This window comes from Gopherus evgoodei, chromosome 2, assembly GCF_007399415.2.
Source record: "Gopherus evgoodei ecotype Sinaloan lineage chromosome 2, rGopEvg1_v1.p, whole genome shotgun sequence".
In the NCBI taxonomy this organism is placed as follows: domain Eukaryota; kingdom Metazoa; phylum Chordata; order Testudines; family Testudinidae; genus Gopherus; species Gopherus evgoodei.
Window position 1 is genome coordinate 234,945,036 of NC_044323.1, and position 20,385 is coordinate 234,965,420.

Genomic DNA, 20,385 nt, shown 5'->3' on the forward strand with positions numbered 1-20,385 from the left:
GAGTTAGTGCATGAAACAGAAAGTGAAACAGAGCCATTTAATTTCACCAAGCTGTTCGAAAGAGTAAAAATACATAAGTTAAATTTCAATAATTCAATTCTAATAGTCAAAAGACTTCTTAAATTAAGATTCTAGCCTTCAGTGTCCCTTTTTATTATGCTGAAGAGTTGGCAGATGTATTAAGAAATGAAAACTTCTCTCATTTTAAAAATCAAAGACAATGTTATACCTAATACTACCACCTAGAACTGAAAGATCAAGATGCCTCCTTACTCTTGTACAAATTAGCAATCTCAAAAGCAGTTTGCCCCCGTTCTTGCAGGTCATGTTGTTATATGCTAACATAATTTTTGTTCTGGTGTTACCAATCTGTAGAAGATGAGTTCATTCTCTATGCACAACTATTTTAATTATCTAGCAAGAAATGTAAACTTTTCACAATTCAGTGTTCAGTGACAGCATGTTAGCATTTACAGAAAGACTAGTAAGTCTTGCTTAGCTCCTAAAGGCCAGAGAGACAAGGTGGATGAGGTAATAACTTTTAGTAGACCAACTTCTGTTGGAAAAAGAGAGAAGCTCCAGATGGTATACTGGGTACAATATTGTAGATGGAATTTCTGATGTTCTGTTATACCTATATTAAGGCAGTTTCTCAGATATTTTTGTGTTCCTTGAAACAATTACAGGGCAAACATATTACTTTCCTCCCCTGCTGCAGTTTTTCAACAAAAACTATGAATTTATAGTGTATTTGTAATAAACCTGATCTTCTCAGGAAGAAATACACAGTATCAGATTCTTATTTAGCAACCACGAAACTATAATTTGTTCACTCTTATGCACAATATAAATCCACAGCAACCTCCAAATAGTGTGGAAGGTCAAAACCTAATAATTTTCATAACTAATATTAACCATTTACCCTGCTCTTCCTTTATCAACCTTATAAACTCCCTTCTGTATTACCTTATCACTTTTCAAAATTTTATTTTTTTAAAAAACAACAGGTAACACTATGGAAGTCCACTGCTAAAATAACTGAGGACAGCAGTAATTATATTAATAAACTTAGTTTCAGTTTATATTCAAAATCTGAATTTTTAGGAGACACACAGGCTCCTGCAAAACTGAGGATTTATCTAGAACAGCTCTCAACGTTTGCAGCTGAATAAACACTTTCTCTCATAGATCCTCAGCTACAGTGCAAAAACCCCATATAGCTTTCTTTCAATCAGTGGACATGCCAGGACTAGAGAAACAGTCTGTGTTTTTTAAAAAATTAGGAATTAGCGAAGACAATGAATATTAAAAACACATGGTTGGTTATGGTCAAGCCTATCTTCCCATCAGGAGCGTGTGAAAGCAGAGTGGGAAAGGATCAGCAATGTTATGGAAGTAGGGAAAACTGACAAGAACAACTATTGTGTGGGAAGAGTATCTATTACCTTCGGGGAAAGAGAAGATGAGGTTACCTTTATGTATGGGGTAATATGCGATAGACATGGATGCAGCGACTCCTGGGGAATCCAACATGCAGGGGAGATGGAGCAGTCGGGGAACACCTGTGTAGCGACAGGCGGGTCGGTAACAGGAGATGGGGGCGTGATGCAGACGGGATCGGGACAGCTGCGGGGCGCGGAGAGTGGGCAGTGACAACTGAGCATGGGGAAGGACAGCTAGGTAAGAGGAGAGTCTGCGCCTCTGGCCTGGGGAGAAAGATGAAGGGGGACGAGGGATGGGGGTAGGGCGGACTTACCTGCCCCACAGCGGAGAGCGGAGCTGGCGGGGAGTGCAGGGGACAGGTACCATCTGGGCGCGGAAGACAGAAAGCGCTGAGACCGGGGGAGGGAGCGGAGATCTGGGACCCAGACACGGAGATACCTGCGCCAGGGCCGGCCAATCGGGGGGCGTTACTCACCTGCGCGGTCTCTTCGCCATCCTCTAGGCGCACCATAGGGAGGGGGCGGAGGCGGGCTGGCGAACAGAGCTGCGCGGCTCCCCGCTCGGGCTCCTCACGCTGCCCCGGGGCTCACGCACGGGCTCGGGAGTCTGTGCTGGTCGTTGCGCCCGTCCCTGTCACACACCAGGGGGGAGCGGGCGGCTCCCTCTACCGCTCCCGGAGACCCCAGCGCATCTAACCCCACCGCCTCCACCGGCAGCAGCTCCTAGCCCCGGCCTGGCCCGGCCCCCCGCACACAGAACATGGCTTAGCCCGGGATCAGGATCGGGGGCGGCGGGACGCTTCTTGTCCGGGTCCAAGCTGCGGCTCCCAGGCCCCGTCACAACGGCCCCGGCCCCAGCTGCGTCCCGCGCCACCTCAGCTTCCCCCGTGCCCGTCCCGGCCGCGCCTCTCCAGCCGCTCCGCCGCCGCCACACTCGCTGCTGGTTTTGTCCGTGCCGCCGAATCTCGCGCCCAGCCTCCCTCCAGAGTCACCGTTTGAATCTGCGCACGCGGACTGCAACCCCATTGGCTGTGGGGGCCGTACGAGATCGAGGCGGGGCACCGCGCCAGCGGAGGAGGTAGTGCGACCAGTAGGGGAGAGGGGGCGGGGCATAGAGCCAGACGGGGCCGAACTCGGAGCGGGGAGGCGGGACATAGCGCGCTGCATGCTGGGGGACTGAGTTTTCCCTCCCGCCAAGCACTCACAGTGGGAAACAGTGGCTGCTTGTTCCACGGAGGCTGCGCAGTAAACTCACAGCCCTGTCCGGGTTCGGGGTCTGCTGCTGCCGCTCTTGCTTCCCAGGCCTCGGCCCGCTCCCCTTAGTTGCTAGGGCTGGCGCTTCCAGGGAGGCAGCTTGTGATCGATAACCATTTACTCTCAGGCGCGCTTTCGCTTGCCAGTAACTCAGGACTAATAAAAGGCACGTGAACAGCACGGTTTGCAGAGGGAGGAAAACACCTCTTCTAGCACAAATATTACTGGCAAGGGATTTCTCACGTCAGGCTGTAGAGTGTAATCTACAAAATCATGTCTCCTTCGAGCCGGAATCGAACCAGCGACCTAAGGATTCCTATAGGCAGCACCTCTACAGTCCTCCGCTCTACCAGCTGAGCTATCGAAGGGACTTTATGAGTAGGTTTGTTTCCTCTATATACATATCTTCCTTTCATGACTTAACTATTCTAGTATTACTCCGTTCACAGCACTTAAGGAGAAGTTAGTCTGGGGCAGTAACAAATTTAGTGAGGGCAGCTTTTGTACCAATAACAAACGGAGACAGAAATGGAGCTTTGGAGAAGATACTTGTTGACTATTGATGCAATATTATGGTAGCCAGACTTACAATTTTTCCCCCTATAAAAACAAGTAAATTCTCTCTAAGTAGATTTTCCCTTCCTTTCACGTATATTTGCCTGACATAATATATAAGCTGAGGCTTGGTCTACAGTACAAATTCATATTGCCTGAGCAAAATAGTAATACCAACCGAGCCCCGAGTGTAGACAGCACTACATCAATGGGAGGGCATCGGTACTCCAGCTCCCAAGAGGGGGAGTTGGAGTACCTATGCCAAGGGGCAAAGCTCTCCTGTCAGTGTAGATAGCTTCACTAAGCACTACAGCTGCATGGGTGCAGCAGCACCACTGTAAGTGTAGACGAGCCCTAATGAATAACATTCTCCCTCCCTTACTCCTGTGCAAAAAGCATTAGGAGTAAGAAAAGGCAGAAGATCAGCCTCCTCAGTTATAAGGTACTTTGTATTGGGGAAGGGAGGTTGTCAAGGTTCCTTCCACACTCTGAACTTTAGGGTACAAATGTGGGGACCTACATGGACACTTCTAAGCTTAATTATTAGTTTAGATCTGGTAACTCTGCCACAATCCAGAAATTTCAGTTTCTGGATCATTTCTTGTCCTCCCCCCAAAAAACCTTCCCCTCCCTGGGCAGCCTTGAGAGGCTTCACCAATTCCCTGGTGAACACAGATCCAAACCCCCTGGCTCTTAAAACAAGGAGAAATTAACCATCCCCCCCTTCTTTCCCCCCACCAATCCCTGGTGAGTCCAGATCCAATCCCCTTGGATCTTAAAACAAGGAAAAATCAATCAGGTTCTTAAAAAGAAAGCTTTTAATTAAATAAAGAAAAGTAAAAAAATCATCTCTGTAAAATCAGGATGGAAAATACTTTACAGGGTAATCAGATTCATATAGCCCAGAGGAGCCCTCTCTAGCCTTAGGTTCAAAGTTACAGCAAGCAGAGGTAAAATCCTCTCAGCAAAAAATGAACATTTACAAGCTGAGAAAACAAAAATAAAACTAATCTGCCTTGCCTGGCTGTTACTTACAATTTTGAAACATGAGAGACTGTTTCAGAAAGATTTGGAGAGCCTGGACTGACGTCTGGTCCCTCTTAGTCCCAAGAGCGAACAACCCCCAAAACAAAGAGCACAAACAAAGACTTCCCTCCACCAAGATTTGAAAGTATCTTGTCCCCTTATTGATCCTCTGGTCAGGTGTCAGCCAGGTTTACTAGTTTAAGAAAACCCTTTACAGATAAAAGAGGCATTAACCCTTAACTATCTGATTATGCCATGCACCCCAAATCTCAGACAGTGTGGAACCACACTGGCGATGATTTCTTCCTAGAACTTTAGAATAAACAGATTAATAAAACACATGCACCTTTACATATACTACTAATCATGTAAAACTACAAGATTTTCTACATTTCAAGGACAATTTTTAACCAGTTGATTCTGGGAAACTTTCACGGGAGAGTGCATCAGCTACTTTGTTAGAAGCTCCTGAAATGTGTTAAATTTAAAAATCAAAATCTTGGAGAGCTAAACTCCATCGAAAAAGTTTTTTGTTGTTTCCCTTGGCAGTATGAAGCCACTCTAGCGCAGCATGGTCGGTTTGTAGCTGGAAACGCCGTCCCCAAATGTATGGACGTAGCTTTTCCAGGGCATACACAATGGCGTAGCATTCTTTTTCCCTGGTTGACCAGTGGCTTTCCCTCTCAGACAGTTTCTTGCTGAGAAACATGACAGGATGAAATCCTTGATCCGGTCCTTCCTGCATTAAAATTGCCCCTGCACCACGCTCAGACACATCTGTGGTTACTAGGAATGGTTTGTCAAAGTCTGGGGCCCTTAACACAGGGTCAAACATGAGTGTTGCCTTAATCTGGTTAAAGGCCTTCTGAAACTCATCAGTCCACTTAACTTCATTTGGCTGTGTTTTTCTGGTCAGGTCTGTTAGTGGGGCAGCGATTTGGCTGCAGTGTGGTACAAATCGCCTGTAATATCCGGCCAAGCCTAAGAAGGATTGGACCTGTTTCTTTGACTTTGGGACAGGCCACTTTTGGATAGCATCCACCTTGGCCTGTAGGGGAGTTATCGTTCCTTGATCCACCTGGCGTCCAAGGTAAGTCACTCTGTTTTGGCCTATTTGACACTTTTTAGCCTTAACAGTTAGTCCTGCCTGCCTGATGTGCTCGAAGACTTTTTCCAAGTGTTCCAGGTGTTCTGCCCATGAATCAGAAAAAATGGCCACATCATTGAGGTAGGCAACTGCAGATTCTCCCAATTCTGCTAGGAGACCATCTACAAGCCTTGGAAGGTGGCGGGTGCATTTCGCAGCCCGAAAGGAAGCACATTAAATTCATACACCCCTGCATGGGTGATGAAGGCTGATCTTTCTTTGGCGGGTTCATCTAGCAGTACTTGCCAGTAACCCTGGGTTAAGTCTAATGTAGAGATGAACTGGGCATGTCCCAATTTCTCCAATAGCTCATCGGTGCATGGCATTGGATAGTTGTCAGGACTAGTTAGTGCATTTAGCTTACGGTAGTCCACGCAAAAGCGTATTTCCCCATCTGGTTTGGGAACTAGAACCACTGGAGATGTCCATGCACTAGTAGAGGGGCGGATTATACCCATCTGTAGCATGTTTTGGATCTCCCGTTCTATAGCAGCTTGGGCATGAAGAGACACTCAGTAGGGTGGGGTTCTAATTGAGTGAGCATTACCTGTGTCAATAGAGTGGTATGCCCATTTAGTCCATCCTGGGGTGGCTGAGAACATTGGGGCGAAGCTAGTGCACAGCTCATTGATCTGTTGCCACTGCAGATGTTCCAGGGTTGTGGAGAGGTTCACCTCTTCCATGCCACCATCATTTTTTCCTTCATAGTAGACACCTTCAGGCCACTGAGCGTTATCTCCTCCCTGGGCTGTAAACTGACAAACCTTTAAGTCTCTGGAATAAAAGGGCTTGAGAGAATTAACATGGTACACTTTAGGCTTTAGGGTTGAGGTGGGGAATGCTATGAGATAGTTAACAGCTCCTAGGCACTCTTGGACCGTGAATGTTCCTTCCCATGAAGCTTCCATCTTATGGGCCTGTTGCGCCTTCAAGACCATAACCTGGTCCCCTACTTTGAACGAACGCTCTCTGTTTATCATACCGGGCCTTTTGCTCCTCCTGAGCATCCTTTAGGTTTTCTTTAGCAAGGGCTAAAGTGTGTCGGAGGGTGCTTTGTAGGCTGCTTACAAAGTCCAGAATGTTACTTCCTGGAGAACCCCTCCCATTGCTGCTTCACCAACTGTAATGGCCCCTTAACCTCGTGGCCATACACAAGTTCAAATGGTGAAAACCCTAAACAGGGATGTAGTACAGCCCTGTAGGCAAAAAGCAACTGCTGCAACACTAGGTGCCAATCATGGGAGTGTTCATTTACGAATTTACATATCATGGCCCCCAAAGTTCCATTAAACCTCTCCACCAGGCCATTGGTTTGATGGTGGTAAGGGGTGCAACCAAGTGATTCACCCCATGAGCCTCCCACAGATTTTTCATGGTCCCTGCCAGGAAATTAGTTCCTGAATCTGTAAGGATGTTGGAGGGCCAACCTACCCTGGCAAAAATGTCTGCTAAGGCCTGGCACACAGTTTTAGCCCTGGAGTTGCTTAGAGCTACTGCTTCCGGCCATCGGGTAGCAAAGTCCATGAAAGTCAGTATGCACTGCTTTCCTCTGGGGGTCTTTTTTGGGAAAGGACCCAGAATATCCACAGCTACTCGCTGAAAAGAGACCTCAGTTATGGGGAGTGGCTGGAGAGGGGCTTTGACCTGGTCTTGGGGCTTTCCCACTCGTTGGCACACCTCACAAGACCGGACATAATTAGCAACGTCCTTGCCCATTCCCTCCCAGTGGAAGGATTTCCCCAATCAGTCTTTGGTTCTATTCACCCCAGAATGGCCAATGGGATGATCATGAGCTAAACTCAAGAGCTTTACCTGGTACTTAGTTGGAACTACCAACTGTCTTTGAGGATGCCAGTCTTCCTGGTGTCCACCAGAAAGAGTCTCCTTGTATAAAAGTCCTTGTTCTACAACAAACCAGGATTGATTAGAAGGGCTGAGAGGTGATGGGGTGCTCCGTGCCGCCCCCTAAGCTTCCTGAAGGCTGTCATCTGCTTCCTGCTCAGCCTGGAACTGTTCCCTTGAGGCTGGAGACATCAGTTCCTCCTTAGACTGTGGACTTGGGCTTGGTCCCTCTGGAAGCGATGAAGGTGATGAGGTTGTTTTTGTTGATTGTGAATCGCTTTCTGCTGGTGCACTATGTGATATTTCAGGCTCTGGCTGAGCCTCTTGGGTAGGGTTGTCTGCTGCTTCTGCCAGTTCAGGCCCGCTGGTGCCCTCTGGCGTTGGAGTTGTAGATGGGTCTGCAAGCACTGGAGTCAGTGTTGGCAACGGTTCTGGTGCTGGTTGCTTTTCCAGTTCCGGTTCTGGGACTGGATGCACTATGGCTGTTGCGGTCATTGGCAGGGGATCCGGTTCCACCACCTCTGTCTGGGTCTTTGGTAACACAGATGGGGTCCTTGTGGACGGCTCAGGAACAGGGATGGGTGTGGAAGCTTGCATGGCCTGGCTGCGTGTGACCATTCCCACCCTCTTGGCCAGCTTCACATGGTTGGCCAAGTTTTCCCCCAGTAGCATGGGGATGGGATAATTGTCATAGACTGCAAAAGTCCACATTCCTGACCAGCCTTTGTACTGGACAGGCAATTCAGCTGTAGGCAAGTTTACAGATTTTGACATGAATGGTATCAGAGGGGTAGCCGTGTTAGTCTGGATCTGTAAAAGCAGCAAAGAATCTTGTGGCACCTTATAGATTAACAGACCTTTTGGAGCATGAGCTTTCGTGGGTGAATACCCACTTCGTCAGATGCATGAATGGGTGAATTGTCACTTGAGCCTCTGGCTTGATGAATTTGGGGTCCACTAAGGATTGATGGATAGCTGACACTTGTGCCCCCGTGTCTCTCCACGCGATAACCTTCTTTCCACCCACTCTCAAGTTTTCCCTTCGCTCCGAGGGTATTTGAGAGGCATCTGGGCCTAGGGATCTTTGGTGTGATGTAATGAACTGTACTCAGTTGGGGTTCTTGGGGCAGTGGGCCTTTATATGTCCCAGTTCATTACATTTAAAACATCGCCCAGCTGACTGGTCACTGGGTCGAGGTGGGTTGCTGGACACTCGTGAGGTGGACAATAGGGTGTCTGGGGCTTTCTTTGAGTTGTAGGTGGGGTCTTGGGTTGCCCCCGGTGATAGGGTTTATTTTCGGTTTGCCCCCTCTGATATTCGGTCCCCTTGCTAGTAGTTTTTTTCTTTTCTTCCACTTCCACTCATCTGGCTCCAATCTCCCCTGCCTCGGTTACAGTTTTGGGCTTCCCATCTAGGATGTACCTTTCTATTTCCTCAGGAACACCCTCTAAGCACTGCTCCATTTGCATTAGGAAGGACAGCTCTTCCAGAGAGTTAGCACTTGCTCCTGATATCCAGGCCTCCCAATTCTTTCCAATGTGGTAGGCATGTCGGGTAAATGACACCTCTGGTTTCCACCTTAGGGCTCTGAACCGCCGACAGGCATGCTCAGGTGTTAGCCCCATTCTGATTCTGGCCTTGGTTTGAAAAAGTTTATAATCGTTCATGTGTTCCTTAGGCATTTCAGCCACCACCTCTGCTAAGGGTCCACTGAGCTGTGACCTCAGCTCTATCATGTACTGGTCTGCAGAGATTCTGTACCCAAGGCAGGCCCTTTCAAAATTTTCTAAGAAGGCCTCAATATCATCACCTGCCTTGTAGGTGGGGAATTTTCTGGGATGGGAAACAGTACCTGGAGAAGGTTTGTTAGGGTTGGCTGGCACATCCTGCTTAGCCTTTGCTAATTCCAGGGCCTGCTGGTGGGCCTCCCTCTGGATCTCCATCTCTTTTTGTTTCATCTCCATCTCTTTTTCCTTCGCTTCTCTTGTGGGCAGCTTTTTTGGCTCTCTCTCCTCTTTCTCTCTCCTCCGTCTCTTTTTGTCTCGCCTCCATCTCTTTTTGTTTCATCTCCATAGCTCTTTTGTGGGCAGCCTCTTCTCTGGCTATTTCTAATTGTTTTAGTTCCATCTGTCTCTTATGTTCATTGTCTTTCTCTGTTGCTTCCAGCCTAGCCAGCTCTAGTTTGTTAGTTGCTCCAGTGGTATTCATTTTCCTGCTTTCTTGTGCTGGCCACACCCCTCTGCAGGATGCACTCAGCTCAGGGCTGCTTGGTTAACAGAGACTTTCTAATTAGCTATACCCGAGAGGTAGAAAGAAAGAAAAAACAATTCAGTTTGTAAATTCCTTTTGCTGGCTGCTTGCTCACAGCTTGAAGCCTCCTCTTAACAAAGACCCTTGTTAAAAACTTAACACCTCTGCCTTCAGGCTGCTTTCTAAGCCACTAGAAAGGAGAGAAAAAAAATCCTACTGGTTTTTGGTTCCTAAAAAATCCCTCACCGCTGCTCACCATGTCAAGGTTCCTTCGCCACTCTGAACTTTAGGGTACAAATGTGGGGACCTACATGGACACTTCTAAGCTTAATTATTAGCTTAGATCTGATAACTCTGCCACCATCCAGAAATTTCAGTGTCTGGATCATTTCTTGTCCCCCCCTCAAAAACCTTCCCTTCTCTGGGCAGCCTTGAGAGGCTTCACCAATTCCCTGGTGAACACAGATCCAAACCCCTTGGATCTTAAAACAAGGAAAAATCAATCAGGTTCTTAAAAAGAAAGCTTTTAATTGAATAAAGAAAAGTAAAAAACTCATCTCTGTAAAATCAGGATGGAAAATACTTTATAGGGTAATCAGATTCATATAGCCCAGAGGAACTCCCTCTAGCCTTAGATTCAAAGTTACAGCAAGCAGAGGTAAAATTCTCTCAGCAAAAAAGGAACATTTACAAGTTGAGAAAACAAAAATAAAACTAATCTGCCTTGCCTGGCTGTTACTTAAAATTCTGAAACATGAGAGGCTGATTCAGAAAGATTTGGAGAGCCTGGACTGACGTCTGGTCCCTCTTAGTCGCAAGAGCGAACAACCCCCAAAACAAAGAGCACAAACAAAGACTTCCCTCCACCAAGATTTGAAAGTATCTTGTCCCCCTATTTGTCCTCTGGTCAGGTGTCAGCCAGGTTTACTGAGCTTCTTAACCCTTTACAGGTAAGAGAGGCATTAACCCTTAACTATCTGTTTATGACAACTGGACACTTGATAACTCTAGAACTGGGGCCTTAGTTCTCTTTGTGATCAATAAAATGCTCTATTTCTGCCATTTAGGGGTTGAACAACTCATTTATTTAGCTCCTATACCAAATATTGTGACACCAAATATTGTTAACATTTGAAGAGAGCAGTTAGGAGATTTCTCTTATCTATACAGGAATTAGAAAAGTTGTGTGGGTATACATAATTTATTACTTTATAACCTAATGCCCATGGTGCCTTACAATACAGTACAAAGACAGATTGTAATCTCTTTGGGACAGGCAATTTAAGGGCTCACTTCTGCAAACATTTCTTCCAAGCAAAGTACCTCGTACTGTGACTAGTCCTATTGGCAGTACTTTACTGGAATTACTCATGGTAGTAGGCACTTTGAGTCAGATCCTGCTCATGCGATCAATGGCAAAACACCCATATATTTAAGGTGTAAAGGATCAGGTCCCATTCACAGCTGTATGCATCTGGAGGACTGGGCTGAGCAGAAATAAGACACCCAACCCCAACAAGGAAGAGAGTCTAAGGAAGAGGACAGTATCATTATATCATGACTTGTGATGGTAGTATACGTGTCTCAGTCTGATCACAAAAGCTACTCTGTCAGCTCTGGTCAGCACAGCTGATCGTGATGCTAAAAGTCTGGTTGACATCTTTAGGCTGAGGCTGGGCTGCGCAGCAGGACAGCGGGGCTAAGGCAGGCTACCTGCCCAGCTCCGCCTGGCTCCTGGGAAGTGGCAGTATGTCCAGCTTCTAGGCAGAGGAGGGGCCGGGGGACTCCATGTGCTGCCCCCAACCATAGGCACCACCCTGAGGGCCAGCCCTGCAGCTTCCATTGGCTGGGAATCCATGGCGGACACAAATCTCGGACGTCACAGGTGCATCCAGCTTCCTGCATCCCCGGGAAATGCCAGGGAAGCACTGGTGCAGCTACTATTTAAGGGACTGCCTGAGGTGAGTGCCTCCTGGGGCCCTGAGAACTACACCAATCAGAGCTGCCCAGAACCTGCACCTCAAACCCCTCCTGCCCCAAAGTCCCTCACAAAGCCCACACCCCGCACTTCAAACCCCTGCCTCAGACCCCCCCCATCTGGAGCCCCCTCAACTCCTCATTCCCAAAGCCTGCACCCCCAGCCAGAGCTCTCACCCCCTCCTGTACCCCAACCTGCTACCCCAACCCAGAGCCTCCTCTCTCACCCTGAACTCCTCATTTCTGGCCCCATTCCAGAGCCTGCAGCTCCTCCTGCACCCTAACCCTGCAGCATCCTCCTGCTCTTCCTAGCAATCGCCCAGCTACGTGACGGCTGCTTGAGGAGGAGGGGTCCAGACATGCAGTGGATGTGCTCCAAATTTGCGACTCCCTTCCCTGATAGTCCTTACCCGGGAGCCTCCATTTCAGCCCCTCTGAGGTATGTCTACACTGCAATTAAATGCCCTGCTGGCCTGGCTCAGCAGACTGGGGACATAACATTACTATGTAGACATTTGGGATCTCTGAATCCCTCCCCGCTCAGGGGTTTCAGAGCTTGGGACTGAGCTAGTCCAAACAGCCCCCCAGTGAGCCAAAGTCAACAAACAGAGGACAGGCAGCTTTAATTGCTGTGAAGACACACCCACCACCAGCCCTTCCCAGCAAGCTGCTAGTCTAGATGGCTGTGCAGGCCAGTCCTTCCCTGCAGGAGGAGCATGAAGGGGTGTGTGTCTGTTAAGGCATCCAGAGGCAGTGCACTGGGGCTGGTCCAGTCGCCGCCCCTGGGTGGCCACTGCAACCCACCTAGTCAGCGGAGCACAGCAGGAACTGTGCCAGCAGCCAGACATTGCTGTGCGCAAAGTCTAGCACCTCACACTAGTGGGTGCCTGCAAGAGTCTGCAAAAAGTAAGCGGGTCATATGGTCTGATGGTGCCAACACCCTGAGCAACACAAAAGGAGTCTGGCAACAGGGAATGTAGAGCTTCACTGGAACGGATGTTCCTGAAACACAAGAGCTAGTCCCTGGCTATGGTAATCTCCCTCACACCCATATACAGACCCCTTATGTTTCAAATAAAGGACAACTTGGAAATTATGGGAGAGAGTTTATTTTTAAGGGCACCCTCCCCTCTGAATGTTTTATTTGAGACACACATTTATATACAAACACCACACTGTATTACAGTGTACTTTTTTTGTATGATTATTGGTGGATACAAGACAATATTGTTTGATCTGATGTGCAGTGTGGAACTTTGGACACCGAATGAAGGACAGGTGGTCATGTTGTGTGAGACAATCTAACCTATTCCCTCTCAAGCTGCTTTGGGACAGCATGAATTATATTTTATGCAACCTCACCTTCTTAACATTAAAGAGCTATAATGAATTCATAAAATAACACCAATGCAATATTAAGGTTATATATTTAAACATAAGTGTCAGGAAACATTACACAAAGACCAGGGCCATCCCAAGGGGCATGCAGGGCCAGGACATAGATGAGGAGCTCCCTGCTAGCTTCACCCAACCCCAGCCCAACTCCACCCCTTTCCCCCCACCCCAAGTCCCCACACCTGCTCCCACCCCTTCCTCCCCACTTCCACCCCTTCCCCCCAGCACCTGCAGATGCCATGAAACAGCTGATCAGCAGTAGGCACAGGGAGGGAGGGGGAGTCGCTGATCAACAGTGCCCACAGGTAGGAAGGAAGCCGTGGGTGGGGGGGAGGAGCTCCTACTTGTGCCCCCCACTCACCCACCCAACTCACCTCCCTGCCTACCTTCTCACAAAGTTTGGAGCTCCCTAAAGCACAGGGCCAGGGCAGTCACCCTGATTTGCCATACCCTAGGGATGGCTCTGACAGACTCCCATAACATTAATTTGTCCACATTGCATATATTGTCTATTAAAGCATACATTTAAACAATTTAACTAGTCATTCAACATGGAACAGCATAACTTTTTTTCCTTGTTATACAGTTCATTGTCAGGTAGGGAAGGAGTCAGTCAATGACTTCAGCTCTGCTGGATCCCCTCCCAGGACAGTTAGGTGAAAGCAAGAAAAATGAAGCTCCTGCAGTAATCTTTTCAGTTGCTCACACTGAGAGTGAGTGGGACTCTTTAGGGGCAGCAATCAATTTTACAATAGTGTTTGAAATCTCTCCCTGGTACGGTGAAGGGAATTTGAATCACACATTTCATCTCCCATATTCAAACTGTGGCAGCTCCTGGCCTTCTCCTCCTGGTGCCTGCTTGGGCCTTGCAGTGAAAATGTGTGAGTGAGCGAGGGGAGAACAAGCTACAGAGGGAGGGAGGATGGATTGAGCAGGGCATTGGGGAAGGGTGAGGCCTCGGGGGCAGGACAAGGGTGTTCAGTTTTCTGCAAGTAGAAAGTCGGCAACTCTAGTCTCAGACGTAAGTTTTAATACTCTATAGAAAATAATGTTAGGTCACTATTCTTCAGCAAGAGGGACAAATTGCTCTAGCCACCACATTGCTTCATGGAAGTCCCTAGGACTCTGCTCTAGGATCTTCCTGCACAGGGGACAGTGAAGGATCAGGGCTTTAGAAGTTAATTGTAATTTCATTTGCAGTTTCATGGTGTATTACAGTAGCATTTTATTTCAGAGGATATGTCTACACTGCCAGGTGAACAAAACACACACTGGCTCTGTGACAATACGGTTCTAGCGGGACCCAACTGAGAGTGCCAATTCAGGACCAATTGCTTAAACAAGGCAATTACAGCCCTAGGCTGGGGTTTTTCCCCCTCTAAGGCAAATCAAACCAGCCAGACAAAAAAGACTTCAGTTTCACCCCACTGGCTAACCACAAGTCACACACGCAAGTTCCTTAGATACTCCAGTCTCCCAGTATCACCAGCAGTCCCACTTGTCCTGGGGATGAATGGTTATGAAAACCAAACACCCCAATAAAAGAAAACAGTTCTCTCAATTCCAAAGAATCAAGCCCCAGACCCAGGTCAATATACACATCAGATCTTACCCACAAATCACACTGCTGCCAATCCTTTAGAATCTAAAATCTAAAGGTTTATTCATAAAGGGGAAAAAGGTAGAGATGAGAACTAGAATTGGTTAAATGGAATCAGTTACATACAGTAATGGCAAAGTTCTTAGTTCAGGCTTGTAGCAGTGATGGAGTAAACTGCAGGTTTAAATCAAGTCTCTGGAGAACATGCCCCGCTGGGGTGGGTCATTCAGTCCTTTGTTCAGAGCGTCGGTTTGTAGCAAAGTTCCTCCAGAGGTAAGAAGCCTCATCTCCATCTTGTCTTCAATCCTGCATCAGCCTTTTATAGGCTTTACAGCAAAATGGAGTCTGGAGGCACCTGGGCAAGTCCCTGCATACTTTGCTGAGTTACAAGGCGTATCTGCCTTCTCTCCATAGGTCAATTGTGTAGCTGATGGTCCTTAATGGGTCATCAAGCAGGCTAGGTAGAGCTTCCAGAAACACAACACAAATTTGTAATACAGATAGTACAGAGCCAATACCTATAACTTCAACTACAAAATGATACATATAGACACCATAATCATAACCAGCAACCCATAACCTGGTCTTAGACACCTTATATAGCCCCCTTTACATAAGATTTGGTGCCACTACAGGACCTTGGTTGCAACCATGTTCTGTATGGTCCCAGATTATATCAATAACGTCACAGGCTCTGCTTGAGCTAGCACACTAAAAATAGTATGGATGTTGCAACATAGATAATGGCATGAGGTAGCTGCTCAAGTACAAGCCCACCAAGACAAAAACGATTGTCTTGGTGTATTCTTCACTTCAAAAATAGGTTTACTTATAAGAATAATAAATATAAATGGAGTTTCTTGCTCAAGAAACTGGTATAAGCGTTGTAAACAAGTGACAGTTTGCGTTCCATCTTTGTAAATTAAGTTACAGCCAGTCTACAAAAAGACTATACATTTGCTTATTCTTTACCCTACATAGGACTCTAAGTAATTTACAACAAAGTCAAAATTTGGAGGTCTTATGAACCTAGGGAAAAGTTACCATTCCAGTGACTTACGGCACAATCCGCAATTCCAAGTAAGGGGTCTATATCCAAGAGCTACCATTTTTACAATTTGGTGCAGAAAAGGAGGAGTTTTTTGGGGTGGGGAAGGAGGTGGCGTAGCCAGGAACAACAATAGGATTGGGTACTGAACTGTAAACACAGCAAGTAGAAAAGCCTTTTCAAAGGCTACTGCATCTGGGCACCAATGCAGCATTTAAAGCTCTGAATTGGGGAGGGATTTATCTTTTTATATGGAATTATATTCAATCACACAATATCATTTGGCCTCCTCTTACCAGTTGTTTATTAAGTGCTTTAACCTCTTCCTGTTGTGTACTCACAAGGTACAACCCCATACTATTGCAAGCAGTACAACTTTCAAAACACAATGGCTGCAAAATAGCAGGTAATCTTAGGTGCTCTCACTGGTGTTGCTCCAGCTTCAAGAAAAATAATTTGAACGGAGAAAATTAGTAATGCGCTCCTGAATCTCTAATTTAGAAGCTACAGTATATTCTCTCTCAATAAGCATGCAGAATTGCTTATGGAATTACAGGTAAAGTTCTCCAGAAATGTGATCAGTTATTCACAAAACTATGGCATCATTAAGGGAATGCCATCAGGTAACATTTGGCCCACAATACAAGTTTTTACAAATCCTACAAGTAACAGAATTTTTGACCGTGTTTTTTTTTGTTGGTTTTTTTAAATTCCAACTGAATTTTTTATATAAACAATTACTTTATAGCAAGTGACATTTCCCTTCAAGGTTTGCAAGCAAAATATTGCAACATTATGCTAAGTGATTAGAAACTGATAGTAAACCAATGACACAAAGTAATCTATTTTTATTATCCAGAACTAATGCAAGAGTTAAGCAAATAGCAAAAATACTTACACATAAAAGTTTAAGTTCTTCACCTTTTGGTATCTTATGTCATTAGTAATTCAAGGCAATATATAGTTTTAACAGGATTTTTAAGTTGTACTTGGGGCTGGGGGTGGGAGGGAAATGTGTACACATATTTTATCCAGGAAAACTCAAAGAAAATACAGGTGTGAAATTTTTCACCTAAACATTATGCCTTTAAGCACTGCAGATTATATTTCTGCTCAGAAGTGAAAGGCTTTAGGAAGATAAACATTTTATCTCTGAGTTTTTCTTCTGTATTGTACCTATTGGGTTTCTGGGAACTGGGCAGGCGGTCTTCTGTATTGTAAGCAGATAGGCGGCTTGTACCAAACAAAATGGTAAATCTTAGCTTGTAGCGCCCCCACACTTTCAAATAAGAATCTAAATTCTCAGCAGTTGTGCCGAAAGTCCATAGGTAAAGCTGTGGTGGAACAGTAACGCAGAAATGGTTCTATTGTTCTGTGGGGGGGAGGGGAGGAAAACACAAAACACAAAAACAAGACCATAATTTGATTTTAAAATTATCACACAATTTTATATGCTTTTCTTGGCTTAGGCACTGAACAGACATAGTACATAGTTCCATAGATATGGTTGTGCTGTACCCAAGAGATAATACCACAGCATGTGTCCCCATATCAAGGTCATGACAAGAACCTTTGAACTACACAGGCTGTTTATTCAAGATCTATGTGCAACTAAAACTGCCTTTTTCAGGCAGTTCCCATGTCTTTGTGTCTGCCTTGTACAGCACCAAACATGTAAACTTAATAAATACTTTAATAAAATCATCAGATATAAAGTACAAAGGGCCTGAAATAGACACTACTGGGTGCAAAGACAAATTTCATTATTAAAGCTAGCATCTTTTTATGGGTGTACATTAGTATACATCAGGGGTAGGCAACCTATGGCACACATGCTAAAGGCGGCACGTGAGCTGATTTTCAGTGGCACTCACAATGCCCGATCCTGGCCACCGGTCCAGGGGGCTCTGCATTTTAATTTAATTTTAAATGAAACTTCTTAAATATTTTAAAAACCTTATTTACTTTGCATACAACAATAGTTTAGTTGTATATTATAGACTTATAGCAAGACCTTCTAAAAACTTTAAAATGTATTACTGGCACGCAAAACTTTAAATTAGTGTGGATAAATGAAAACTCAGCACACCACTTCTGAAAGTTTTCCCACCCCTGGTATACATAAATATTTCCCCACATTTTATTTTAATATACACACTAAATTCTGAAGTATTAGTCTTGATTATAGATTAAGAGTTGAAGGTCACAATATTAAAAATTTAGTTTTGCCAAGATGTGCAGTAAATATTGTTCTAGGAGTATGTATTAGTGTGGGTCCCATGCACATGACATCAGACTTTTATTTATTTATTTATTTATTTAAAGTAGCACCATCCATCAGGGCTGCGCAGGCACCCTGTCCTTCCTCATGCTCCCATCTGAGGCATAAAGGTCATGACAGCCATGTCCCTCCCTCTTCTCTTTGTTTGTTTCACCGCCACCAACAGTAAATTTGATGAACATCTGATCCGTTACTCTTTAAAAATCCTAAACCGATTTTTTTTTCCAGCCAACTTGGTGAAGAAATTTTATCTAAAGCACATTCCTTTAAATAAATAATTTTTTTTTTAAAATAGATCAATTGGCAACCCCCAATACAGCAAAGCAAGGTGCCTCCCACCAACCACCATGACTCATGGCAGAATCCAAACCCTCAGGGTTTAAACCTTGCCCATGCTGTGATCCCCATTAAGGACCGGCACGGCCAATGTCTCTTCTGCTCCAGAGAGAACCATATCATAGACAGCTGCTCTGTGTGCAAGTCCTTTTCCTCCAGGACCTGCAAGTCCAGGGGTAATCAGCTCTAGCTGTCCATGGAGCAGTCCATGCACATCACTTCAGACCCAGAGGTGCAGTTACAACTAGAGGCAGTTAGATAAAGCAGCCTAGGCCTGTGCTCCCTTGAGCACACAGACTCCAGGATCAAGCACCTGAAAGAAGGCGGTGAAGAGCTGAGGCGGCCTAGAGCCGCCCCTGGTGAAGAGGATGCTGACTGAATCATCACAAATCAGAAAAGTTACACAGACCATCTCAAAATTAGTGAAGTCCTCACCAAACAAAACCTCAGCACCAACAGCCCTGGTGCTGCCAGTACTGGTTTCCTCAAGGCCACCCCTTACATGGGAGGCAAATTTGCAGAAATTTTGGTGGTGCCCAGAACCCGCCCCCTCAACTCTGCCCCCCCCCAACTCCACCTCCACCTGCCTAAGGCTCTGGGCGGGGTTTCAGGGGGGAGGTCTGGGGTGCAGGTCCTGGGCTGGGGATTAGGATGCAGGAGGGGTGCAGGCTTTGGGATGAAGTTTGGGTGCAGGCTCTGGGCTGGTGGTGGGGGTGTAGGAAGGGGTGAGGGGTGCAGGTTCTCAGAGGGAGTTTGGGTGCTGGGTGCAGGCTCTGGGCTAGGGCAGGGGGTGGGTGTGCAGGAGGGGGTGAGGGGTGCAGGCTTTGGGACAGAGTTTCGGTGCAAGCTTGGCTGGAGGTGGGGGTGTAGGAAGGGGGAGGTGGTGCATGCTAGGGCAGAGGATCAGGCTGCAGGGGAATGAGGGTTGGGGCTGAGGATGAGGGGTTCATGAGGCGGGGGGGCTCAGAGCTGGGGCAGAGGCTCAAGGTGCGAGGGATGAGGGTTCTGGCTGGGGCACAGGATCAGGGTGCAGGGGGATGAGAGTGGGGCTGAGGATGAGGGTTTGGGGCGTTGGAGAGGCTCAGGGCTAGGGCAGAAGAGCAGGGTAAGGGCAGCCTGCCATGCCATTAGCAGATGGCAGGTGCTAGGACCCTGGGGCAGCAGACAGCAGTTCTGCCGGGAGCCTATCTGTGAGCAGGCAAGGACAAGGCAGAGGGGGAACGCAGCAGGAGGGGTGGAAGGTAGAGGCCAGGATGCGGCGGAGCGGGATGGTGGTGGGGAGACCCACGGGGGCCGGGGGAGAGAACCAGCTCCAAATATTGCTGGAGCAGGGCACCCAGCCCTGAATATTCCTGGAGCCCGGGCACCTCAAGCCTATATAACCCGCCGCCTATGACCCCTTATGCCAGCTTGTGAACAGGATGCCATTGCACACAGTCAGACAGAACTTAAATATAGCACTAAGACAGAGGGGAAAATATGGAGGGAGGGCACAAAGCATCACTTCTCCAAGTACAAAGGCTCCAAGCAGTCAGGCACATTGAGAGATCTAGACCCAATCGTCATCCTGACAAAGCTAAGCAAAGATGAGGGATATGAGCTCCTCTAAGTCCTAGCACCTCCATAGTCATTCCTGGTACTGAAGAGGCAACCAGCATCGAGACCAACACTGCCTCTATGCAGCCAATCAGCACCACCTTTGAAGATGAGCAAACATTCCACTCCCCTGCCATCCAAGTGTGACCCCAAACAGGCCATCAGGGAATCCCCATTCAGAGCCCTATAGGAGGCACAGCAGTGGTACTAGGCCAGCATCCATGTAAGAAGCCAATACAACCTTATTTGTCTTACAGAGGACTATTCTTCCACATGTTGAATCACAGATCACCCTCCTTCAAGTCTACAAAAGGAGGAGGAGATTGGTCTTCTTCACGGCGTTGTTTGCTAAGTCACCTTCATCAGAACCAGAAGTGGGCCCACAGGAACAACCCCGCCCCTCATCTCCACCCAAAAGATTCCTCAATACTGGATAAGGCAGCGGCACCAGCCCCACCCTGGCAACCCATGAGTGAAGACTTCCAGGACCTACAGGCAAACGGGGGAGGGATAGCTCAGTGGTTTGAGCATTGGCCTGCTAAACCCAGGGTTGTAAATTCAATCCTTAAGGGGGCCTGTCATGGTATAATTCCCCACTCTGAACCTTAGCATCCAAAAGATGGGGTACCAGCATG

General features: G+C 46.9%; 1 protein-coding gene and 1 non-coding gene across 2 annotated transcripts in view; both read right to left on the reverse strand.

The window, feature by feature from the left end:
- MYBL1 (MYB proto-oncogene like 1) overlaps positions 1 to 2,430 on the reverse strand; it is a 36,905-nt gene extending 34,475 nt beyond the window's left edge. The window contains exon 1 of the mRNA XM_030553204.1: positions 1,919 to 2,430. Within this exon, the coding sequence (XP_030409064.1) occupies positions 1,919 to 1,938 (20 nt within the window). The 5' untranslated portion in view covers positions 1,939 to 2,430. The remainder of the gene's footprint in view (positions 1 to 1,918) is intronic.
- A 544-nt stretch (positions 2,431 to 2,974) lies between these two features.
- TRNAY-GUA lies at positions 2,975 to 3,064 on the reverse strand. The gene is given in 2 exon segments: positions 2,975 to 3,010; positions 3,028 to 3,064. It is a non-coding gene; the product is annotated as a tRNA-Tyr (tRNA).
- Between the last annotated feature and the right edge of the window lie 17,321 nt (positions 3,065 to 20,385).